The sequence below is a fragment of the Cervus elaphus genome, chromosome X (assembly GCF_910594005.1).
Source record: "Cervus elaphus chromosome X, mCerEla1.1, whole genome shotgun sequence".
Classification (NCBI taxonomy): domain Eukaryota; kingdom Metazoa; phylum Chordata; class Mammalia; order Artiodactyla; family Cervidae; genus Cervus; species Cervus elaphus.
The window spans coordinates 28,823,429-28,849,832 of record NC_057848.1 but is presented as its reverse complement, the minus strand read 5'-3'; the positions used below and the strand labels follow the sequence as shown (position 1 = coordinate 28,849,832).

The 26,404-nt window shown below is 46.5% G+C and overlaps 1 protein-coding gene across 1 annotated transcript; it reads left to right on the top strand.

Moving 5' to 3' along the window:
- Window positions 1-1,016: 1,016 nt before the first annotated feature.
- LOC122689821 (glycine receptor subunit alpha-4) lies at window positions 1,017-25,307 on the top strand. Its single transcript, XM_043896575.1, has 9 exons — window positions 1,017-1,533; window positions 5,818-5,948; window positions 6,224-6,291; window positions 6,942-7,165; window positions 7,292-7,374; window positions 9,406-9,546; window positions 12,404-12,618; window positions 18,084-18,233; window positions 24,388-25,307. Exons 1-9 carry the CDS (start codon window positions 1,463-1,465, stop codon window positions 24,676-24,678), a joined length of 1,374 nt encoding a protein of 457 aa, XP_043752510.1. The 5' UTR covers window positions 1,017-1,462; the 3' UTR covers window positions 24,679-25,307.
- The last annotated feature ends 1,097 nt before the right edge of the window (window positions 25,308-26,404 follow it).

Here is a 26,404-nt window from a genome sequence, read left to right as displayed (position 1 = left end):
AGAAAGCGAGGGTGAAAGAAGGGGGGAGACAGACCTAGAAGGTGAGACACAGAAAAGAAACAGTGAGGTAGATGGAGGGAGTATAGATGAAGGAAAGCTTCAGAAAGAGAGGGAGGAAGAAAGTAGAGAAAAGCGAGAGAGAAAGGGATAGTGAGTGAGGCACTCAGAGATGTCCTAGACCAGAGCGGTTCAGGTGGTGCTGAGCAAGTTTGGGGAAGGGTTGACGGGAAAAGAGTTGTTCAAGCAGCTGTACTCTGTAAGCAAATGAGAAGCAAGGAGGGGTGGGTGGTCCACCCTCCCCAGCTCTCCCCTCCATCCTAAGCTTTGGGGTTGTCAGGTCATTGCTCTTGGTTCCTTTGACTCTTCCAAAGCTTACAAAGCCTGCTCTATGCCAGGCTTGCCCTGCCCCAGCTTGTGCCCTATTCCTCCTCACAGCCTAGCCAGTCTGGGGAAAGGGGGGTTCCAGAAAGCTACAGAGAGCCCCCAAGCTCAGCAGAGATGACCTGAGGGAGGTAAGTAGGCAGGAAAGAGGATGTGCAACTATAAGGATGAAGGAGATGGAGCAAGTAGGCAAACAGACAGACTGACTGATAGGCAGGCAGACATAGGAAGAAGACTCCCAAATTCCTGTGCATCATTCATCCCCCTGTCTTATATCCAGACAGTTGAGGAAAAGCTGCCCCTGCCCTCCCCCTCCTCCTTCTTCCCTCCTCTCAGCCCTGAAACTGTCACCTGGAGAATACCCAGTGGCTCTGCCTAAACCCTCTCAGGTCGTTTCTCCCCCTTACAAAAATCATTAAGACTTTAGAGTTTGTCCCCCGCTTGGCTCCAGGCTAAAAGGGAAACTGCTGGGGAGGTGGGGGAAGCAAGGCAGCTTGCAGGCACTCCTCCAGCCAGAGAGTTAGAAGCTGGACAGAGAACCTCCGGCCCCTCTCCAGGCTGCAGCGGCAGCCCAAGCTCCTCCCCGGCACACAACACACGGACTCGCTCCGAACCGACTCCAGCTGCCGGCGCCTGTGCCTTTAAATTGCTGCTTTCTGGAGGGTGCATCTCAGGGGGAGATGGGAGGGAGGGAAACATCTTCATACAGTCTCCCTCCCCCCTCTCCTCCAAGACTCTCCGGGGTTTAGAGAGTGATTGCTTCCCAAAAAGAATCTCCTTCAGCACCCCGGCAGGCAGGCAGGCAGGCTGAGGCCCTCCGGAGCCCCAGGCGAGCTCGAGCAGGAGCCAGTGGTTATCTGTGTCAGGATCACTTCCAGGGGGATAGTTCTGGCCCCCTGACTGAGAGGGACGGGGCAAAGAAGAGAGAAGAGGGGAGGGAGCACGCCACTCCTAGCCCGGACCCCTCAGGCGAGAGCTGCCTGAGCAGGAAGAAGGATCTGTACTTTCGGCGTTCCTGCCCAGGGTATCCCCTCTCACCTTGGCAGCCAGGCTGAGAAAAGGACTCCAGGGTCCCCACAGGATGACAACTCTCAATCCAGCAACCCTCTCTTTCCTTCTCCTCTGGACCCTGCCAGGGCAGGTCCTCCTCAGGTGAGCTGAGTGGGGGTAAGAAGGAGATGCATGCAAACACGGGCTGGGGAGGGGGGCAACTGGGGCTCTGGCAGAGTTTCCTTGAAGTTTGCCAAAAGCCCACGGATAGGATGGCTCCAGAAGCGGACTCATCCATCTCCACTGAGATCCCAGGAGCCTTTTGTGAAGGATGTCAAAGCCCCAGAGGTGATGGGAAGGCTTCTGCATGGGTAAGAGCTTCCTGGGTCAGGGTAGGGGCTAGGGAGTGAGCCCCTGAACAGAAGCCATCTGTCCTGCCCTCCAACCCTATCTCCCTCCCAACTTGACCACATGCTCCTCATCCTTAAAAATAACACCAACCTCTGCCAGCTGCTCACCCAAAAGGTTACAACGAGCCAGGATTTTCCCCAAACCACATTAGGATAAAGCCGGGCTGATCAAAGCTGGGCCCTCTGCACTCTCCCTACCCTGCCCAAGGGACACCTGGCTGCTCCCTGGAGTGGTACTATGTGGCCATCATTTCCTGGGCTTTGGGGGCTGGGGGGAAGTCTAGGTGAACAGGGGAAGCTAGGTGGACAGGGGATGCTGGAGGAAAGATGGCTGTGCCCTGGGCTGCACTGGTCAGAAGAGTGCCTCCCAAGGTGGAGGCGGGTGAGTGCCACTGCAATACCATCCTCCTCTTCATTCAGGGAGCACCCCAGGATTGCTTGCCCCTGAGGAGCCTCCTTCTCATGTGCTGCCAGACACATGAGTGGGCAGGCAGGCAGGGATGCAGTGGCATTGGCAGGGAGCAAATAAACTTCTTCAGAGTGAAAAGGAGCCCAAAGTAGTATAGCAATGGCAGCTCAACTGGAGCTGATATGAGGATGCAGGCAGAAGGGGACACCCAACTGGCATTTGCTGGCCCTGGTGCAGGGGAAATTACACCAAGGCCCAGGCTTTGATGGCAGCAAAGCCCTCTTGGTGATTAGAGCAAAGTGAGACCTTAGGAAGCCTTGAGTCCAAGTCCTTCATTGAACTTATGGAAACTGAGGCCTAGAGAGGGCAGGTGACCTGACCAAGGTCACTTGGGCACCCAATAACAGAATTGGCGTTCTCCCCTCTACCCCATCCAAGGGCCTTCCATGAGAAAGATTTCCAGCTCTGGAACCTCCTGAGTCCTACCGGTGTTTAGAACTTTCCAGGAGTGAATGGGAGAAAGGAGAGTCTACACACTGTGACTCTGCTCTCAGGTCCACAAATGAGGTAGCCTTGGAAAAGATGGGCTGCCACGGGGGTTGGGACCCAAGACAGCTGAGTTCACAGCCAGTCCCAGGGTCCTGGGGCTGGGGCCAGTGGGAGAGATGACATGAGAGTGGAGCTGAGGACGGTGGCAAGGGTCTGGCTGCTCCACACTCAGGTCCATGTGGCCTCCCTGGGGGCCCACACTCAGGCCCACGTGGCCTCCCTGGGGGCGGGGAGCAGACAGCACATGGCCAGCAGCAGCACCTGGCCAGTGTGGACGTCCCATGGTGAAGCCACGGACGACTTCTGCTTGCACCAGCGCCTCCTTGGATTTTCAGAGCATGCTTAAGCCACCTGCTCTGGCAACCCCTGCTCAGGGCCAAGGTGGCCTCTGTTCCCAGGGTAAGAGCTTCCTCTTGCTCTTGGGATCCGAGAAGGCAGGACTCTAGGGGTCAGAGTGAGGCTGCCACTGACCTTCCCCAACTCTGGTTCCTCGGCAGCCTGCCTGGGGCTGCTCATATCTCAATACTGTAGTAGATAGACTTAGTTTTTTTCTAATTAATTAATTTATTTTAACTGGAGGATAATTACTTTACAATATTGTGATAGTTTTTGCCATACATCAACATGAATCAACCATAGGTATACATGTGTCCCCTCCCTCCTAAACACCCTCTCACCTCCCTCCCCACCCCACACCTTCAGGTTGTCACAGAAGACCAGCTTTGGGTTCCATGTCACGTATCAAACTCCCACTGGTTATTTTACATATGGTAATATATATGTTTCAATACTATTCCCTCAAATCATCCCACCCTCTCCTTCTCCCACTGAGTCCAAAAGTCTGTTCTTTACCTCTGTGGATAGGCTTAGTTTTGAAGTCAAGAGCTCTGGGTGGGAATCTTGGCTTTACCATTTAGAAACTGTATGATCGTGAACAAATTGCTCCTTCTTGCACTCCTCACCTATAAAAGGAGGATAATAATGGTACTTATTGAGAGGACTGATGTGAGAACTCTGATAAAGTGTTTAGCATGGTGCCTCAGCTACTTTTATTACTGTATCAATCACTGGCAGGTACACAGATTTACTGGGAAAGAGGAGCACACTGGCTCAAAGGAGACTCAGACGCAGGAGAGCAGTCACCTTACATCCCAGCACAGGGGAGCTGGCTCTAGTGATGACGGCAGGATGGAGCAGGAGGCACAGGGCCCAGCCAGGAGTCTAGCTTCAGTTCCACCCCTGCCCTCAAGCCCTTGCTGAATTCCTGGTCCCTGGTCTAGCTATTGGCTGGTAAGCAGACAAGCAGGCGTATGGGAGAAACTTTGCTCCCCTTAGAGGAAAACCTGTCGGGGGAGAAGAGGGCTGGCCTCTAGGCTAGGCCAAAGCACCCTGGCCCCTTCCTTGAAATGAAGCTCTTAGGGAGATAAGATGGGAGTTGACCTTCGCAGCATGGCTTCTTTACTGGGAGTCTTTCCCTTGCTCCTAGAGCCCTGCTTTTTCCTGCCTATGTTATTGCAAAGGCAAGTTCATCTGCCTGCAGCCGACTGAACCGAGGTCCAGCTCAGAATGTAGCTTCTTGCTGGAGCAGAAGCCAAACTGCCCTCTCCAGAAGCTGAGTCCTAGCCCCTGAGAGATCAGCATGAAGGCCAAAGAACTGAAACCAACTCTTAGGGATGTCACTTGCCCTTGAGCCCTTTCCATCCTTGGCTAGGCCAGATGTACAAAGTGTTGCTGCAGCCACATGAATTCTGTCATTCATGTTTGAATGTGTTCAAGACACTGTCAGAAAGAGAACACTGGATAAGGCCTCAGCTGTGAGACTTTGGGCAAGTCATTCTTCTCTTGGTTAGTTAGTTGATTGATCTATCTATCTATCCATCTATCTATTATTTATGTATTAGATTCCATGTTTATATCTGAGATCATACAGCATTTGTCTCCATCTGACTTATTTGACTTAGCATAATGCTTTCCAAGTCTGTCCACGTTGCTGCAAATGGCAGAATTTTCCTTCTTTTTTATGACTGAGTAATATTCCACTGTGTGTGTGTATGTATATATCACATTTTCTTTATTCATTCATCTGTTGATGGACACTTGGGTGCTTTCCATGTCTTAGATATTGCAAAGAATGCTGCTATGAACATGGGAGAGGTGCAAATATCTCTTTAACACAGTAATTTTGTTTCCTTAGGGAAAAATACCCACAGGTAGAATTGCTGGATCATATGATAGTTCTACTTTTAATATTTTGAGGAAACTCCATACTGTTTTTCACAGTGGCTGCACTGATTTACAGTTCCACAGATCACTCCTTCTTTGGAAGGAGTTTTCTCACTTGTAAAATGGAAGTAACAGTTTTTGCCCCCATCACATGAACGTTGTGAGAGCAAAAAGATCTAATATATGTGAAAGCAATTGTCTAGGACTGACTAGTGAGCTGTTGTGTTGGCTTACGGCTGTTTCTGTTCTTCTCATTTGCAAGTGGACATGCAGAAACCCATCTCCTAATCTCCTCACTGATATGGAGACCAGCCAAAGTGGGGTGGGAACAGGAAAGTGAAGGATCTGTAATAAAGGTAGAATATAACTGATCTCCAGCTTCTTAGGTGGTGCTGGTGGTAAATAACCTGCCTGCCAGTGCAGGAGACATAAGAGATGTGGGTTCAATCCCTGGGTCAGGAAGATCCCCTGGAGGAGGGCAGGACAACCCACTCCAGTTTTCTTGCCTGGAGAATCCCATGGACAGAGGAGCCTGGCAGACTACAGTCTGTGTGTGCTCAGTCATGTCCAACTCTTTGCAACCCCATGGACCATAGCCCACCAGTCTCCTCTGTTAATGGGATTTTCCCGGCAAGAATACTAGAATGGATTGCCATGCCCTCCTCCAGGGGATCTTCCCGACCCAGGGATCAAACCCACGTCTTCTGCATTGCAAGTGGATTCTTTTACTGCTTAGCCACCAGAGAAGCCCCAGGCTAGAGTCCATGGGGTCACAAAGAGTTGGACACGATGGAAGCAACCTAGCACACATGCACACACAACTGATCTCAGTGATTAACTCTCTCTCCTGTCCAGGGTGGCCTTGGCAAAAGAGGAAGTCAAACCTGGGACCAAGGGGTCCCAGCCCATGTCCCCCTCTGATTTCCTGGACAAGCTTATGGGGCGAACATCTGGGTATGATGCCAGGATTCGGCCTAATTTTAAAGGTAAGAAGTATTCATCCTACAAACCCTCCCCCTCCCCACTCACTTTGGGGACACTGAGCCACCCCCATTGCCTACCTTAGAGCCAGGAGGCTGGGGAACAGGTCTAGCACTCACAGCTTGGAAGGAGCATCCCCACCCCATCACCCTGGGTCTATGTGCCAGGCACTGCCTTCTCCCAGCAGGGCCCTGGCCTCCAGCTCAGAGAGGCAGTCTTGGAATCTTCTCCCAGATTCCTGGAATGCTCTACCAATATGGCTGTGTTTTGCTACCCTTAGGCCCACCTGTGAATGTGACCTGCAATATCTTCATCAACAGTTTTGGCTCCATCACTGAGACTACCATGGTAAAGCATCTCCGTGCCCCCCACTTCCTCTCTAGTGTGAATGGGAAAAGCCCACCAGATAGCAAGCCAGTCTTTCCTCTGCCGTCCTCTCCCTGTTTCAGGATCATGGCTAAAGCCATGGGATGTCCAAAGGTGGTCACTAGGAGTTTATCTTTCCCCAGCCCAGGGTTTTTGTGGCTAAAGGCAGGCTAGCCTAAGCAGCAGATGGTCGAGTTTGGAAGATAGCTTGATGACTAGCACAGGCTTTTAATCAGAAAAGCCTGCATTCAATCTCAGACTCTACCATCTAATAGTTGTATGACTTTAGGCAGTTTTACTTAAATCTCTCTTTGTCTCAGTTTCCTCATCTGTAAAATGGGAATCATAACAGCACTCTCCTCTCAGGGTTGAGGTGAGATTTAAATAAGATGATGCATATGAAGAAAGCACTTAGCAAAGACTCAGGCACATAGTAAGAGCTTAATAAATGCCTTTTCCCTTCCCATCTTTGCCATATCAGCCCAAGGCAGGCTCCTTCTCCAGTGAAAAATGCCCACTGCCCCTGAGATGTGTTCCCAGCATTTTCCTCCTCATGGCCCTCCTGTTCAGGTAGGCTTGCTAGTCCCTACAATAACACTGCCTCTTATGGGCCCATCTCTGCCCTCTCCCAGGACTACCGGGTGAATGTCTTCTTGCGACAGCAGTGGAACGACCCACGCCTGGCCTACCGAGAATATCCTGATGACTCGCTGGACCTCGATCCCTCCATGCTGGACTTGATCTGGAAGCCAGACCTGTTCTTTGCCAATGAGAAAGGGGCCAATTTCCATGAGGTGACCACAGACAACAAGTTGCTGCGCATCTTCAAGAATGGAAACGTGCTCTACAGCATCAGGTGCAGCTGGTAGATGACCAGGAGAACTCGGGGCAAGGGGCAGAGGCTGAGGGCTGGGGGGAAGGTCCCTGTGCTGTGCTGAGCCCCACTCAGCCAGCCTGGCTTCTTTCTTCCTGTCCCTGCCAGGCTGACTCTCATTTTGTCCTGTCCGATGGACCTCAAGAACTTCCCCATGGACATCCAGACCTGCACGATGCAGCTGGAGAGCTGTAAGTGTCCCTAGAAAGTCACAGAGTGATGCCTGAGATACCAACTAGGCAACCCCATGCGGTGATATTCCAGACAGGAGAAGGGCAGCCCAGAGTGGTGACAGACTTCCCCAAGCATACATAGTCAGCTCTTTGCCCAGGTAAGACTAGAAGCCAGAGTTCCTGAACACCCAGTCTAATGTGCTTTTCCATTCCCTCGCTATTTGCAGGGAATAAGGTACCAACGTTATATACCAGTGTGCTTGGGCTGGATGTGGAGGGCCATTTGAGGAGTACCTCCTGTGTCCAGAGATATGTTCCCTCTCACAGTGCCTGCAGTAATTCTATCTTTACTTCCTTTGAGTTAACATATTCAAGATGCCTATGCAAATCCAGAGTTGGCAGGGATGGGCAGTCTTTGAACCCTGATTCTTTGTGAACATAGGCAATTTTTTTATTGAAGTATAGTTGATTTGGACTTCCCTGGTAGCTCAGCTGGTAAAGGGTCCACCTGCAATGCAGGAGACCCTGATTCAATTCCTGGGTTGGGAAGATCCCCTGGAAAAGGGATAGGCTAGCCCAGTATTCTTGGGCTTCCCTGGTGGCTCAGACAATAAAGAATCTACCTGCAATGCAGGAGATCTGAGTTTGATCCCTGGGTTGGAAAGATCCCCTGGCAGAGGACGTGGCAACCCACTCCAGTATACTTGCCTGGAGAATGGACAGAGGAGCCTGGTGGGCTACAGTCCATGGGGTTGCGGAGAGTCGGACATGACTGAGTGACTAAGCACAGCACAGCACATAGTTGATTTACAATGTTTTGTTAGTTTCAGGTGTACAGCAAAGTGATTCCCTTATATATGTATTATTTTCCAGATTCTTTTCCATGATAGGTTATTAAAACATATTGAATATATTTACCTGTGCTATCCAGTAGGCCCTTGTTGTTTATCTATTTTACATATAGCAGTGTGTACAGATTACTTTTATAGAGAGGTGAGAGAGGACAGTTCTAAGCATAGGACAGTGCCAAGGGTACCAAGGTCAGCCAAAGGCTACCAAGGGCATAGGGTGACAGCCTGCAGGGGCTGTCCCAAGTACAGAGAAGCTAAAGGATGACAAGGCTGGACATCGCCCATGTCCATTTCTTTGCCATTTCCTGGGCAAATGAGACTGCGAGATCAGGAGTTATGCATTTGATCCTCAGAAAAGTCTTGTCAATCTGTTTCTAACATATAACAATAGTGATGGATAGAATTTGTCCTATGTGGTCCGCTTTTTAGAGTTCATAAACCACCTTCACGTCCAAGTCCTCATTACCTCCTCTGAAATGTAAGTGGAATATTTTAGAGAAGGGGAAGTGACTTGCCTAAAGTCACAAAGCTACTCTGGGCCAAGGCCCTACACTGAACATCTGTGAGCCTTGGTGTTTCTGCTCCCATTTCTACCCAACCTGTGAATATAGTCATCTATGTGGCAAGAGCCTTCACGAAATTCTAGCTCTCCATGAGCAACTTGGCACTTTTGATGTTAGCTCTCACTTTGCCCCAATTCAGGGCCCTGGCTAGGAGTCTGTGGTAGGCACATTGGCCCATGCATGGCTGGCAGGGTATAAATAGCTCTCTCCTCTCTGGAGTGAGGTGGCAGAAGCCCCAGCTCCAAGGCTGGCTCAGCTCAAGGTATGTGGTCAGTACACATGCTTACTCCCCTGGGTTTGAGATGGGGCAGGAGGTTCCCAGCTGGGTTCCTTGACATCTTTCCAAGCCTTTTGATGTGCTTTCTAGGTCTGCCAGAATGATTTCTCTTTGGGACTTTCTAATGCTTGAAAAGAGGAATCTGAAATCTTTCTGATTTACCCACTTAGGCTGGGCACATGAAGCAATTGATCAAGCACCCTCTTCAGAACGGTTTTTCTTTCCCAGATGAGCATGATAAACCTACTAAAACCCAGGCCTTATTCCTCATCTGTTCTTTCCTGCCAGTTCTAACCCTCTCCCTACCCCCAACCAACACCCACACTCTGCAGCCTTCTGCCATCTCTTTCACTTTCAGTTGGCTACACCATGAATGACCTCATGTTTGAGTGGCTGGAAGATGCTCCTGCTGTCCAAGTGGCCGAGGGGTTGACTCTGCCTCAGTTTATCTTGCGGGATGAGAAGGATCTAGGCTATTGTACCAAGCACTACAACACAGGTAAAAAACCTAGGATCTTACTGGCTGTGGGCTGCATGAAGGGCCTCCAGATGGGAGGGAAAGGGGCAAAGCAGCTGGCCTCTATTGAAGGTCCAATCTGTGCCCGATGGCATGTGAAGTTTCTCATATGTTTTATCTCATTATGGTAGCGGTGATCAGCCCCATTTCTCAGAAAGAAAAGACTGAGGTTCTAAGAAATTGAATCAGTTATCCAAGTCCCACAGTTAGTAAATGACTGATTTCAAATTCAAAGCCCATGTTCCACCACCAAAGCCCATATTCTTGTCCCTATCACATGCTGCAGAACAAATGAGCCTGTGTCAGTGAGTGGCAGGAGTGTTCCACCTGTCCTGGGGCCAACTTCATGTGGAAAGTGAGGAATTTCTACATCTGGGAGTATTAAATGACTACATTGAACCAGGAGAGAATAGAATTCAGGGCACCAGCTGGCTTACTGTCCACACCCACTGCCACTGTCTCCAGTGCCCAAGTCTCATGAATTGACTTGGTTTCCCAGGTGTGAAAACTGGGTCGGGAAATGAAGAGTGGCTGCTTTTCCAGCTTGAGCACCTTCCTTTTGCAGCTTCCCTAATTGCTGCAGGTTCCTCATTTCCACTGACCATTTGGCTGTTGTGAAGAGCTATGACGCTGAGATAGGGGCCACAACCTGAAGAAGGGAGATCCTGGGTTCCTCCAATGGTGTGCTGATATGCTTTGGGTGCAAGCCTATGAATATGTGTTTGTGTATGTGGGGGTGCAGGTAGTTGGGGAGAGGAATGAGTCATTGAACTTAGAAAATGCTGGTGGGAGTGGAAATTGGTGTAAACTTTTTCAGGAAAAAAAAACTGGCAATTTGTATATAGACTGATAGTTTTCAAACTTTGGTGTGCATCATATTTCCCTGGGGAGCCTGTTAAAATATTGATTCCTGGGTTCTACCTCTAAGAGATTCTGATTACATGTGCTTTGAGTGATGCCCAGAAATCTGCATTTGAACACAAATCCTGAGGATTCTGATGCAGGTGGTCCAGGGTGCACACTGGAAAACTTTAGTCTGGAATCTAAATTTTTTCCCTACCTGTTGATCCAGGAATTCCACTCCTTGGAATTTATTTTAAGGAAATATTCCAAAAAATCATATTGACTTTAGACCCCAAGAGGGCTCCTGGGTCACTGTTTATACTAGCAAAAACTCAGAACTGCTCTTAATATCTACTGATAGGGCAGAAGTTAAATAAATTACATAGCATATCTGCTTGCTGGGATATTATCCAGAGGTTTAAAAGGATGCTTGCAAGGCACTTATATCAACATTGGAAAATATAAGTGGAAAAGGTTAAGATTCAAAGTTGTATACACAGAATGATTCTATTGTGGTGAAAGATACAAACCAAAAGCATTTGTTTAAAGATCCTGGAAGGGAAAAAAAAATCCTGGAAGGAAATAGCACCAAGTGTTTCTGAAGCAGTGTGATAAGAGCAAGAACTTTGGAATCAGATAGAGCTGAGTTTGAATTTTGGCCACACTATTTACTAGTTGGGAACACTCAAGAAACATAACTTAATCTCTTTGAACTTCAGTATCCCTACCTGTAAAACGGGAAATAATAATTTTACCTGCCCCAAAGAGTTGCTATGGAATTTAAATGAGATAAACTATATAAAGTCAGGGCACTTAGTAGGGACTTGATAAATGTCAGTTTATGAATATTATTATTCCCTCTCTACCTTTCACATTTTTTCTATGCTAGACAAGTGTTAATTATGTCAATGAAAACAAAACCGCTATCATCGGAAAGAAAATATGAATACCAAAAACACTTCATGGCTAGAAGCCTGGAGTGGGATGAAGTGAGATGGACTCAGGCAACACTGGGAGATCACAGCATCACACACATGACAAAGTCTTAGTCAGTCATTGATGAAATCACTAACCTTGAGGAATCAGACAGGCCTGCTAAGAGCAAGACTGGGCCACAATAAAAGAAAAATATACACATTCCCTGCTTTTTGCCTTGGTTATCCTAAGCATCTACTACCAGGGGAAGCTCTGAGCTAGTGTTTTCTTAGCCTTGGGGCGTGGGAAGCAGGGTAAAGTGAAGGTGACTGGCAGAGGAGGAGAGTATTGGTACATGTGCCCAGGGCCAACACGCTTTTTGTTGGTGGAATAGAACACTGCTGCCCAATGCTGTCTGGGAACTCGCTGCCCACCATCCAGAGCTGGTCTCTGTTGGACATTGTCTCCAGATATTTGCTATCCAGCTCTTCTTACTCGCTTAAGACACAGGCAGTGTTTATCTCAGTGAATCATTGCTGGAGAGCTTCAGGGGGTCCCAGCAAACACCAGCAAGGATGCTGAGATTGGAGTGGAGTCTAGGCTCATCGCTTTGTTAATCATAAGAACAGTACCAGCTGCCTAAGTGTTCAACACCTCAAATGCATCATCTAACTTAATTCCTACAATTGCCCAGTGATGGAATGGATATTGTTGGTATTCTAGTTTATAGACAAGGAAACTGAAGCTTTAAAAGCTTCGGTGTTTCACCTGAGGTCACACAGTTAGTGGACGGAAGCTCAGGAGTCAAATCCATCCAGCCTGATTTTGGAGCCCTCCCACTCTTAATCCTCTTTCAGTACTGTCATGGGAAGGCCTTCTGCTGGCAACTAAAGTGCTTGGAGCAAGAGGTAAGGTCCCTGTTGGCTGCTCTGAGAGCTTCATCAAAACATACATCTGGTACTCCCTGGGACCATTTTGATAGGCTCAATTATTGACCCAGCTTAGCTGCCCAACTCCTGCCTCTCAGTTTCAGCTGCTGGCTGGGGACCTGCGGCCTGACACCTCACCTCTTTCCTTGCAGGGAAATTCACCTGCATCGAGGTAAAGTTTCACCTGGAACGACAGATGGGCTACTATCTGATTCAGATGTATATCCCCAGCCTACTCATCGTCATCCTGTCCTGGGTCTCCTTCTGGATCAACATGGATGCTGCCCCTGCCCGAGTGGGCCTAGGCATCACCACTGTGCTCACCATGACAACTCAGAGCTCTGGCTCCCGGGCCTCTTTGCCTAAGGTGAAGAGACATGCCAGGGACCTTGCTTGCCACAGAGCTCCCCATTTACCATTCATTCCCCCATTCCTCCCACTGACTATTTTCCTTGGATTTAAAGTAGAGAAGAGCCATCAAGCAAGAGCAGGTGTCCTGCATTCTCTTCCCCTGGAACACACTGCTAATAACATTAAAAACAGTGTGGAGACTGGGGTTGCAGATGCTGTCTGGCTAGGGAATGAGTAGACAGTGCTGACTTTGACTTTCATCAGGAAATACTAGCATGTCCAAGATCAAAATACCCTCAGCAAGTAGAAAGCCCCATTGCCTCATGGCACAGATGAGGGTATTACAGCCCAGAGAGATAGAATGACTTTCTCAAGGTCATGCTTCACAAGGAACAATCAAAGAAATACAAGGATTTTAAACTGATGTCTGTTTCTCGCCATGTCAGAAATCAGATACTATCACAAAGAGCTCTAGAGACTATGTCCCTTCTTTGGGGGTGAGAAAACTTTGAGGCAGCAAATAGCAATTAAAGTCAGTGGACTCAGATTTTCTAGGGCCAGGTGATATTTTGATTACACAGAGAGATTTATGCTGATGGGACTGGACCCAGGTTTTCCCTGCCTCATGTCTTAATGTACAGAATTTAGAGGTCATCACCTCAATGTCCTTAAAGTCAGCAAGGCTCTGAGACGATCAGGGAGCAAGCTAATTCATTCATTCAGTAAATATTTATTGAGCACATGCTGTGTACCAGGTACTATACTATGCCATGGAGAAATAATGAAAAGCAAAAACAACACAGTTTTTATGGCTCTTATAGTGAATATATTCCCTCTTGCTCTGTTTTGTTGGAAACCAGGCCCTGTGATCTCATATCTCCCAGTGTTTATTCCTAAGAAGACTTTTACTGGGGACTTAAACAGGGGGTGATCTGGATACTCAGACTGAATTTACAAATTTCCTATATACTGGGGGGGTGGGGCAATAGTTGTTAAGAGTAGGAGATTAGAGACAGGAATTTTTTTTTTTTTGAGACAGGTAGATTTTTATTGAAGTCCCAGCCTCATCATTTACTAATGGTGATCTCAGGTAAATTCCTGCTCAGTCTCCTCACCTGTAACATGGGAATATTACCTCTTCCATAGGGTTATTGCAAGAAATATATAAGATAATGTATTAACACAGAGAATGGTGTTTGGCACATAATAACCACTCAATAATTGTTAGTTATTGTTATAATTATCAGGGGTCTAGGTGGAAAGGACTGGGTAGTGGACCTAGGCCTAAAGCAGCTGGTAGTACTCTCAATTATTTTTGAATCACCAGGAAACCTTTGAGATGATCCTAAGTTCCTCTAGGGACAGACAGTGACAAAGCTGAGATTAGGATCGTGTCACATGGAAAGTTGTCAGAGATAATTTCCTATACAAGCTTACCTCATTTTATTGCACTTCATTTTATTGTGCTTTGCAGATCTGCTTTTTTTCCCACAAATTGAAGGTTTGTGGCAACCCTGAGTTGTCAGATAATGGCTAGCATCTTTTTAGCAATAAAGTATTTTTAAATTAAGATATACATATAGTTTTTTTAGACATAATGCTATTGCACACTTACTAGACTACAGTGTATTGTAAATGTAACTTTTACATGCACTGGGAAACCAAAAGATTTGTGCGATTTGCTTTATTGTAGTGATCTGGAATCAAACCCATAACATCTCTGAGGTAGGCCTGTAAATGTGTTTTCTAAATGACAAGCATATTGAAGAGGCTCTGAGAGGCAAACTGGGCTTAGGTGAAGGCTTCAGGGCCAGGTGAGGCTGCAGTAGTGGCCTTGCATGAAGACCAGAGGAAGAAAAGTAGTTCAGACCTAAGAACCCTTGCCCTAGTTTATTGCTGCTGCCATACAAGGAAATTCTCCTCTGACTCAGGGAGTTGCTTCAGTTTATGCCTTATTCTTGCTGAGAGAACTCCTTTCTCCAGTCCCCTCCTGTGAGCAAACACCATCCATCTGCTCCCGGGAATCATTCTGTTTTCTCACATAGAAAGAATGGACTTTACTGGAGGATTGTTTGGTTTTGTTTGGTTTGGGGGAGGGGTGTGGTATTTGGTAACTTCTCATCAGATTTTGATGACCTTTTCTTTATAGATAGATAGATAGATTTACAATGTTGTGCCAATCTCCACTGTACAGCAAAGTGACTAGGTTATACATATATAGACATTCTTTCTTCTATTCTTTTCCATTATGGTTTATCACAGGATATTAAATATAGTTCCCTGTGCTATACAGTAGGATCTTGTTGTTTATCCATGCTATATATACCCGTTTGTATCCACTAATCCCAAACTCCCAGTCCTTCCCTACCCCACCACCTCCCTTTTGGCAACGATAAGTCTGTTCTCTATGTTGATGACCTTTTCTTGGCCTCATTGGCTAATAGCAAAATACACAGGCATAGACCCTGAACTAAAAATTTTCATTGGCCAGCCCCATAGAGCAAGGGACTAAGTCAGAGAGTTTCTGCTCACTCTTGAGTTTGCGCAACTTTAGATTTCATGCGAGCCCCAAGGAAAAATGTGGGGCCAGATCAGGGGCTTTTGAAAGCCAACAGCAATCTCACCCCCAATGCTATTCTAGTGTCCAGGATGAGAGCAGCCGAGGCTCACTTTGTAAGGGAACTCAACTGGGATGGCCACTTCCCATGCTACTGGAAGTTGCTCTTTCTCTGCCTTTATGAGGGCTAGGGCTCCTAAAGGCACCCATCATTGTTTCTTTGCCAGGTTCTTGATCTATACAACTTCCAGTTGGTTCAGTGTATAATGGAGGGTTAAATGGAAGTTCTTACTAGAGACTGACAGATTAGACCTAAAGTTGCAGCACGGAGGAGGGACCCAATTCTTTCAAAATCCTGTCATCTAAATGGCCTACAGCTCCTGGGGCAGGTAGTAACAAAGAAGGCTAAGAGGGCAAACAGAACGAGCAGAGACAAATACACCACCCACCTATTCATTAATTCAAAAGATACTATGTGCCAGGCTCTTAGCTAGGCACTGGAGCAAACATGATAGAAATAGTCCTTGCCACTGAAGAGCTTACAATCTAGTGAAGGAAAGAGCCAGGTATATTTGATGGATGCTCAGGTGTAGGTAACCTGGGCACATCCAGTCGGGGCAATCAACCCAGACTGGGATGATTAGGGAAGACTTCTTAGAGGATATGGTATCTAAAGTAGACATTTAAGTAAAGATCATCAAGGTGAAGGAGAGATACACACAAAGAGATGATCCCCTTGGGAGACAACTGAAATTGATCAGCATGGCAGGGTCATAGATTGCAAGGGACACAGTATAGCTGAAAGAAGTAGGCAGGGGCTAGGTGTCATGCCGAGGGGAGCACTGACTGTATCAGAAAGATAGTGGAGAACCACTGAAGGGTTGTAAGCAGAGGAATGATATGATCAAACTTCCATTTTGAAAACAAAATTATGGCTGTTGTTTGAAGAACAGATTGGAAATGGCCAGCAGAGATGCAGGGAGATTGTTTAGGAAGCTGTTGCAATCCTTCAGATGAGCCAGGATAGTGAGTGGATGATTTCCAGAGATATTTAAGGTGCATTGTTGACACTTATTGTTAACAAGACTTTCTTCCTGCTTCTTAAGGTGTCCTTTTTCTTTTGATGGTCCAAAGCCCTTCGTGGACCTCCCCTGTCATTATCTCACTGTGGTTTTTCCTAGCACTTTCTTAACATCCCTGGGGGCACAGTGGGACTGGGAGATGGTAAATGAAATAGGAGGCCCTCTTTGTAGGTGGCAAAGTGGAAACACCAAGGGATGCTTAATCAGGGTTGCCTAGCAACCCACCACTATCATCTCAATAGAATTACCCTAAAAGAAATAGAGCAGAGTTTCTCCATCTTAGCACTATAATCATTTTGGGTGAGATCATTTTTCTTTGTTGTGTGGGTTGGCAGGGGGAGGGGTGGTGTCCTGTGCACTGTAGGATATTAGCAGCATCCCTGGCCTTTAGAAGACAGTTGCCAGCACCATCCTAAAATTGTGTGACCAAAAATGTCTCCAGACATTTTGAAATGCCCCTGGTGGGGGGAGGGACGGGGAAATGGGTGTGGGGGTCAGCCCTGATTAAGAGCTGTGGAGGTGGAAGTTTTATCTTGTGAGACCCGCTCCTTACCAGGAGTGTGCAGCATCCTCAGTGTCCAACATAGCAGAGGCTGGTGAAAGAAGTTGCCTATTATAAATCCTACTCCTGCTGGGGAACCCCATAAGGTGAGCTTAGCTACTCAAAACTTTGTAAGAAGGTGATCTGATTGAGGAAGTGGAAGGACTTCATAAACCTGAATTCTGCCCTCTGGTCCCCTCTCGTTCCCTCTGCCCTCTGGTCCCCTCTCGTCCCACCCAGCCACAATCCTGTTTCAAGAGAAGTGAGCATTTAATCTTCACAAAGGAAATGGGAGAGAAAAGTACAGTTATCTCTCAAGTGCCCCTGGGGGATTGCTTCCAGGATTCCTTACAGATACCCAAAGCAGCAGATGCTCAAGTCCCTTATGTTTCCTCTGTATCCTCAAATGCAGAACCCATGGATACAGAGGGCTGATGGTACCTGAAAGCTACCAAGGCAGGTAGTAGAGGAGACCACTAGAGACTGGATAGGCAGAAGCCAGCATTCTTGAAATGACAGAAACATCCATAGCAGGGGGTGGATGGTGCACCCCATTGGGATCCCTACCCTGTCCTGCTCTTCATTGTGAGAGATGAGGCCCCTGCTCTCCACTCATTTCAAATCCTCACCAGGGTCTCTTGCAAAGAATGGCAGGGAAAAATCATAGGGTCAAAGGAAGAATAGACATGGAGGAAGGAAAGGAGGGAACTCATAGTCTGGTATTGAGACTGCAACCTAGGTAATTTGCAGCATCGCTGAATTGATGCCCAGAATCCCTAAGCCCTAGTGCCATCTTCTCACTGGGTAATCTTGGCTGACTTTTCCCTTCTAGGCCTCGAATGTCCTCATATGTCTCACTTGGGAATAACACACCCTGCCCAATTACCACCACAGCTGTGTTACTCTAGGAGAGAACAGAAGGCAAAGAAATCCAGCATTCATATTCATTGCTTTTTATTCAAAGAAAAGAATCAGAAGAGGATAAGAATGAAAAGGATAATACGAAGCAGAAGCAGAAGTTCAAAAAGGAGAAATAAAGGAAGGAAAAGAAGTATAGGGAGGAAAAGTAGATGGAAGTGGAGGGTGAAGAGGGCAGAGGGATGAAGCAGATCGGTCAAGTCTGATCTTTTTGACATAGTCCTTCAGATAATGGGACATATCAAGGAAAGCTTCTTTAAACACGAGAAGAAATTCAGGATAAAGCTGCAGAATAGCAGGCAGTTGATGCAGGCTGGTAATCCACGGCAGTGGCCATGAAAGAACTTGAGGAAGGTTGACTCTTCCATTGATGGATGTTGCAGGTGTCCTACGTGAAGGCAATCGACATCTGGATGGCCGTGTGCCTGCTATTTGTGTTCGCTGCCCTGCTGGAGTACGCTGCTGTCAATTTTGTCTCTCGTCAGCATAAGGAATTCATTCGACTTCGAAGAAGGCAGAGGCGCCACCGCATGGTAAGCATAACTAGGGAGGAGCCCACTTCCTTTCTCCTTTGGACTGCTTCCTTTCTACTACTCCTCCCACAAATCAAGACTCAATCTAGACTGCAAGGACTAGACAGGCAGTCAGGAACCCTGGATTCTAGTCCCAGGCTGGTCACAAATAAGCTAAGTACTTTAACCTTTTTGATTCCATTTCTTTATCTGTCCAATGGGACATTCATTCCTGTAGGGCAGTCTAACAGAGTAAATTAACAGCATGGGAAGATTCCCCTGCATAGTAAGCACTGCAAATATATTAGCCAATATTAGAACCTCATCGACTGACTTACCACGAGATTGCTTTGAGAATTAGTAGTGGTTGCTCCTGACTCTCCTCCCACCCAGAAGGAAGGTACCCCAGGTTGTCGTATACTGACTGGTGGTTAAGAATTCAAGTCAGGCATTGGTGCCTTTCTAGAGGAGCATTATAAAAGGATCCCCATAACTAAGCTGGAATTGAAACACTACCACTTGCATCTTCTGGCTCTTTCATTTCTTCACCTTGGTCTCCATTGGGTGCATCAGATTTTTTAGGCATGAGTTGTTATTTTCTCTCATTCTTGTTTGTGATCACCTGGGGAAGCAAAGTAGGGATCTTGTCCTCATGACAACAGAGGCAGTGCATCCTCCCCTGCCCCCCCCCCGCCCCCCCCCCGCCCCCCGCCACCCCATCGCCCAGATGATAGGTGCTAGGTACACTGTCATAACAAAAGAAGTGCCTGGGCCACTGTCACAGAAGGAAGTGCCCAATTATGAGCAAAACTAAAAGCCTTTGCTGAGCTACATAAGGGGCACTTAATCATCAGACACACAAAATTCTGGCCTATCCTGAGCTCCAACTCCCTGTTTACTGCCTAATCTGGAGGCACTAAAGCACATATGATCTCTGGGTGGGGAAAGAAAACAATGATCTAGCTAAGCAAACTGGCTCTAGCTTGTTGGGGCCACTCTAACACTAAGGTTCTTCTCTCTTCCTAACAGCCCCACCTCCCGTTTCAGCTGCTCCTGGAGTACCCTTACAATATGTCTGCACTAAAAATATCTCAAAAGCTACCTCCGGGATTTCATGTTCCTTGCTAAGGTCCCTTTCTGCTGAGGGCAGGGTTCCTGTCTCATCTAGTGGTTGGTCGGAATTCATCCATTTTTTCCCGGCTTCAGTCCTTGAGTTGCGGTCTGGGAAACACGCCCTCTAGTGGAGTGATCCACAACTGTACCTCCTGGATTAGGACCTATCAAAAGTCCTAAAAGCCTTTCCTATCCTAGGCAGAGGCTCAGGGGAAGAACATATGGACTTGGCAGAAGGGCAAGAAAAGTAGGTGCACCCTTTTGTAAGTTAACTGCTCCCACCTCTTTAGCTGTGTCAAACCTGCCCACAGGTACCCAAATCTTATCTTTATAAGGGTTTTAATCTTGGTGCCTTCTCCATGCTTACCTTAGAAAAGAACAGTCTGCCAACCCGTTCCAGACTTCTTTTCCCAGCTAAATTGCCTCTACAGGTGTCCTGGTAACAGAAGACTGCTGTGGTTGCTGTAGAGATACTCCAGGGTGACACTTGTCCCACCTCCTTCCCTGCACCTCTCCAACCTCCAACTCCCCGCAGCCTATCCCCTCCTGGTCATATACCGGGTGATCCTGACCTCATAATGAATCCTGTCACAATCAGTGCTCAATTATTACATAGTTACAACAGCAGCCTGGGCCCTGCTTAGGCACCTGGATCCTGCCTCAAAGTGGCCCAGGCTTTTGATTAATGTAGATAAAACCTGAAAACCATTAACTGTATCATTAGTTCTGTCCCTTTTTGAGTTTCCTACAGTCATTGCTATCCCAGAAGTAATGTAGCTGAATCCTGGAGGTCACTGAGCAGGCTGAAAAAGTTGATACAGGGTTGATCCATTTTTAGAACCTCTCTCTGGACCCTGCTATTCCAGCTAGAGAAGCGATTTTCAGCCTGAGAGGAGCCCTCTTAAGGGAGAGAGAGACTCCATATGATTTTCAAGGATCCCTTAGCCAAGAGCAAGTTAGGAGTATTCTAGAAGTCAGCCAGCTGTTCACCAAGCTCCAGACTTCATCCTGTTCTTCTCAAATCCCAAATCTCAACCATCCATTTGCACTTTGTAGTGGTCTCCTTCCATGTTACAGTCTAAGATAGCTTATTTTTTTTCCTAGACATTTCTGCTTTGTCTTCCTAGCTAGTCTAGAAGCCTCACACAGAAGGGTCTGTTTCTCATTTTTTATAACCTCATCAGGCCCTGGCACTAGGTTCTGGACACAGCAGCCACAGAAACCAATCTGCCAATCTTTGCAGACTTATTGGCAAGGGCTCTCTTTCAAGATAGACAGAGGAAAAAGCCTTACCATTATCAACAGAATAGCTTGAGAAATGGAAGAAATTTAAAATACTGCCCAATCCTCTCAGGAACTTGGTCCGAAAACCCTGCTTGCCTCTTTCCATCTCCCAGGACCCTTCCCCATTCTCCAGTCTCCTCTCTTCACTTCAATATACATCACTCAATATCAATCCATCCTTCCCATCTTCACACCTCATCTCCCACACTGTGCATTCCCATCCCCACTTGATTTTGGAATATCTGTCCTCTCTAGTTCCCCAGCCCTCATCCCCTATAGATATCTGCCACAAAAATGCTCCATTTCAACAGCCATGGAAGCCACAAGAATGCTTAGTGTGCTTAGTCATGTCCAACTCTTTGCAACTCTGTAGACTGTAGCCTGCCAGGCTCTTCTGTCCGTGGGATTTCCCAGGCAAGAATACTAGAGTGGGTTGCCGTTTCCTTCTCCAGGGGGATCTTTCCGACCCAGGAACTCAACCATGTCTCTTGTGTCTCCTGCCCTGGGAGGCAGATTCTTTACCACTAGAACCACCTTGGAAGCATGAAAGCCACAAAGTGGAGTTTAGCTCTCCATTATCCCTCCCCAACACACACACACACACACACACACACACACACACACCCCTCTGAATTTGTCCTAAATAAGCAGTACCCAAATTCAGGACCCTCACCCTTTAATTTTAGTCCACTCATCTTTGCTACCTCAACTACAAGTGGTACAATATGTTTAAAAAAAAATTTTTTTAAGAGCCCAGGGTGACATACTATTGGCCGTGTTTTTTCTCTCCTGTGGGAAACAGCTTTTTCCAGCTTGAAAAATAGTTCCAAATAATTCTGTTTAGGTTTACTGTGATTGGAGAAAAGGGTAAATAATTAGATATATAGAAACAGAAATAGCAAAAGTTGGATTTAACTTTCTCTTTCAGAGCTTTTTGCAAACAAATATATTCCATGCTTGTATCCTCTAGCTGTATACCTACAGAGATTAGGATGAGCAATGGGGAACAGGGAGTCTGAGGGACTCTGAACTAGAAAGCAAAAGAAAACTTCATTTTATTTACTCCCTCATTTTTCACTTTAGTTCAGTTGTTCAGTCATGTCTGACTCTTTGCGATCCCATGGACTGCAGCACACTAGGCTTCCCTGTCCATCACCAACTCCTGGAGCTTACTCAAACTCATGTCCATCGAGTCAGTGATGCCATCCAACCTTCTCATCCTCTGTTGTCGCCCTCTCCTCATGCCTTCAATCTTTCCCAGCATCAGGGTCTTTTCCAAGGAGTCAGTTCGTTGCATCAGGTGGCCAAAGTATTGGAATATCAGCTTCAGCATCAGTCCTTCCAATGAATATTCTGGACTGATTTCCTTTAGGATTGACTGGTTTGATCTCCTTGCAGTTCAAGGGACATTTTTCACTTACTTGGGAGTTATTTTGTTTACCTCTGGTTCTCAATCTGTAAAATGGATCCAGCACAACCTGTCATGAAGAAACAGTGTGAAAATGAACTACAGAATACAGGTGAGGTGAGCCAAGGCCTATGGTGACAGGTTGTATAAAGAACTTAGACAACAGAGCTGAGGTCTCCCTATCACAACTCAGGGTCAAAGCACCACCACAAGGGTGAATTGCCTCTGGCCTACACAGGTACAGGGCTTCTCTGATGGCTCAGGGGTAAAGAATCCACCTGCTATGCAGTAGTCACAGGAAATGCGGGTTCAAGCCCTGGGAGGAGAAGATCCCCTGGAGAAGGGAATGGCTACCCACTCCAGTATTCTTACCTAGAGAATCCCAGGGACAGAGGAGCCTGGTGGGCTACAGTCCATAGGGTTGCAAAGAGTCAGGAATGATGGAACTGACTTAACATGCATGCACACATGTACAACTCTCTTCACAGAGGCTGGCAAAATCAAGGATTGGGTAGCAAGGCTCTCTGGTGGGCAGACTTAGAGAGACCTTTCCCTATGCCAACAATGCCATTCTTTCTAAGGGGCCTCAGGCCATTGTGCAGAGGTGGGGCAAGAAACAGTCATTTTTTCTGCCAGGCACTCTGTAGCTAAGATTCTCTTCTGAGTAGACTCTTCAGTTTGAGATCCTGAGAGGATGCTGGCTTCATGAGAACAAAGCCATTCCCTGTCCTGTATTCCACATGTGGCTCATCAGTCCATTCATTCATTCAGCTAATGTCTACTGGGTGCCTATCAGATGCCAGCTCTGTGCTAGGCACTGGGGACACAGCGGTGAGCCAGACTGACGTCCTTTCCCACGTATGAGCCTACAGCAGGTAGAGAAAGAGATAGGATCTGTTGACAAATCTCTGACCTGAGCTTGTCCACCTCTGATGCCCAGTGACAGGCTAGGCCTTCTAGTGCTGTCATAATCAAGGATTAATGGGACCAACCACACCAACATCTCACTGACAAAGCCACTTTTAAATGGGTTACTATAATTATAGAGGTCCCATGATAAAGATCCTATGATGTCCTTCTAACTGCATAGCATGTGTAAAATCTGCTTTATCTACATTTTATGTATATCTGTCACATCCATTCAATATATACATGTGCCTTATTCTGTTTAGTACTGAAAGTCCTAAGTATCAGGAAGACCTCAGTTCTGGGCAAACTGAGAAGATAGTTGGTACCATCCCACAAGAGGTTATTTCTTACATAGCTGAAGCTTTTACTGCTATAAACATTGATACTTTAAAAAATTATAATCATCTTTGAATGAAGTATTCCTAGGTTGTGGTATATACTTACCTGTCCTATGTCTAATTTCCAGGTTGTGAACCACCACTTGTGATGGCAGAGTGTGTCCTTTAGAAGGAGACAAAATGGGGCAGGTTGGGGTTGTATAGAAACCAACAATAAATAGGCTCTGAGTTAGGCCCTGAAAGACTCTTATATGAGTAAAGTTCTATTGATCACTTGGGGGCTTTGGTTCTCTCTCTTTTTCCTCTCTTTCTCCCTCTCCATCTCTCTCTAGGTCTCTATCCACGTATCTTTCTGGCCTTACCTCCTGACTCCCAGCTGTGTTGTAGCTACTTAAGGTTGTCAGTTGTCATTTTTATTGGACAAATGAACTTTGTATAGTCTGATACATTACTTAATGCTTAGATAAAATTTACCTCTTCAGTGTTAATGTGCTCATCAGAATTCATGTACTGCACATGAATGGAATGTGTATTGGGTAATAAATGTTACCCTAGAAGCACACACATCTGCAAGAGCGTAATCAGCTTTATCCTAATTCGGATAACCCACTAGGTTATTTAAAACTTTTGGAATTTTCAGAGATAAACATTTTTTTAAAGATACTTTGTACAAGGAGAAATAATTCTGCAGCTTTTGGAAGTCATTAAAGTCAAGTTTCCAAGTCTAACTATCCCAGCTGTGCTTTCTAAAGGTTTCATTGTTCTGTTTATTCTGTTTATTACCAGTCAGAGATAACTTGACATTGAGATGTGCCTCTCACAGTAAGTTGGCACTTTCCTGGGTTTTAGATGGCTCTAAATGATGCTATGCATTTTACAAAGGCAGCTCAAGGCTTATCTGCAAATGGAATCATAAACATAGACCATACATACCACGTATAGCTGCTTAGCATACATCTATCTCGTGAATAGTTTTGTGACCATAAAAAAGCATGCAATGAGCCTGTGTACCCACCTACCCTGTCTGCATAGCATCGCCTGAGATATTTGTGTGGTGTGGTCTCTATTCTTCTACTTTAGAACTGTGACCTCAAATTCTGCCTTTTCTTCCATGTAATTCCAGGAGGAAGATATCATCCATGAAAGTCGCTTTTATTTCCGTGGCTATGGCCTGGGCCACTGCCTGCAGGCAAGGGATGGAGGTGCAATGGAAGGTTCTGGCATTTATAGCCCCCAACCTCCAGCCCCACTTCTAAGGGAAGGAGAAACCATGCGAAAACTCTACGTGGACCAGGCCAAGAGGATTGACACCATTTCCCGAGCTGTCTTCCCTTTCACTTTCCTCATCTTCAACATCTTCTACTGGGTTGTCTATAAAGTGCTACGGTCAGAAGATATCCACCAGGCACTATGAATAGGAGCTTAAGAGTCCAGTTGTTGGCTTCCTGCTTTCTCCTTGTGGGCTTTCCCTCTCCAGTAGATTCCATCAAGGGCTTGGACAGCTCCTTCCTGATCTCTCACTCAGAACTTCAACAGCCAATCCCAAAGCTATGTGGAGCTACAATGCATGGTGCCAATGGTGGCTGTACTTAGAAAGATGGCTCACCTATCTTCATCCAGATTTTCTCCATACTATTCCATTTCTCATGAAAGTAAGGTTTGGCTATGTTCTTGTGGCCAGGATAACCCTGACTGGAGCTTCTCTGCTTTTCAGTTCTCTGGTAGAGGATATTCAGAACACTGCTACTAGATTCTGGCATTTATCATCTTAATCTGCACCAATCTTTCCCCTGCCACCTCCTACCCAGAGTCTGACCTTTACCATGCCCTCTGTCCCTCCAACCATGGGTCAAACAGGAATCTTTCCCATCCACAAGTGCTGCCCTGTGTGACTTAGTCAGATTTCCTTGACCCTGGGAGGAAGGCAAGGGGACAGATTCCCCACTACTCAGTGAGATTGAACAGTCATCGGCTACACTGGGGTAAGGCGTTGCTATACAACCCAACAGAGAGGTCTTCAAGTTTCCTTGGAACCTCAACACTGTTAAAATGGGGTCAGGAATCTTAGACTCTCAGAAAGATCACCTTTCCAGATCAACCCAAATTTCCTGATCTCAGAAATATTTGTTGTATTCCCTAACTAGCTAGCATCATGGCAGGGTGTGTTTGACTGCTGTGGAGTGTAAAAAGAGAAAGATGCTTAGTCTTTAAGAAAGTTGCTTGATGCTATAAAGCTTTCAAGAAAAGTGAGCCTAAGGTGGTAGGGCCGAGGAGGATTAGAATACAGAAACTATCCTCAGAGAGTCTTCTGTTGCCTGCACTTTTGTTTCTTCTTTTCTCTAAAATCTCTTTATTTCCCAGGACCTCTCATTTCCAACTTGCTCCTTCACCTCCTTTTAGTGAGCAAATAATAATGCCATGCAACCTTACCCAAGATAAAGCAGCCTACGAGGCTCCTGGGAAGGAACTAGGTATATAGAGGATCCCTATACTGGACAAACATTGACTTGGCCAAGCTCAGGATGGAGCTGTCGAAGTTAGAAAACCATAATTTGGACGTACTTCTTAATCCTTCTCATTTCCCTTCTCTTTCCACAGTGAGGAGGTGGAGCAGTCAGTTGAAGCTACCAAAAAATATCAGAATAGAGAGAGTGTGTCAGGCCTGACACTGGGACATGGGAAAGCATGGGCCTGGTACTCTGAGTCCTTTGAAATGATCCAACTGGGAAGAACTGTAAAAGGAAAGATTAAAGTGCAGGGCTAAACAGCTGGAAGACAGAAGTGATCAAACAATCTCTTAAACATCTTGTCTTTTTTTTCTGGATCTAGAATAATTAACTATGTAAGCTCAGTCTCTCTCTCTCTGTCTCTCCCCTGCCTCATATCTTCCTCCCTCCCCTTTGCGCCCTCCTTTTCACCCTTCCTCAGAAACAGGTGTTCAAAATTGAAAGTCAATAAATCCAATGACCAAAGCAGATCCTACAGACAAACCAAGAGCTCAGCTTTCTTTCCCCCTTTTCCCTATTGAGCTTGTCTGCCCTTTGCTCCTTGTGGAGATATTCCTCTTGTCTCTTGGCTTTGTGGTGAGCATTCTGGGCTGACCAGGGTAGCTGGACCAGAAATTAATCTTATTGAAAATA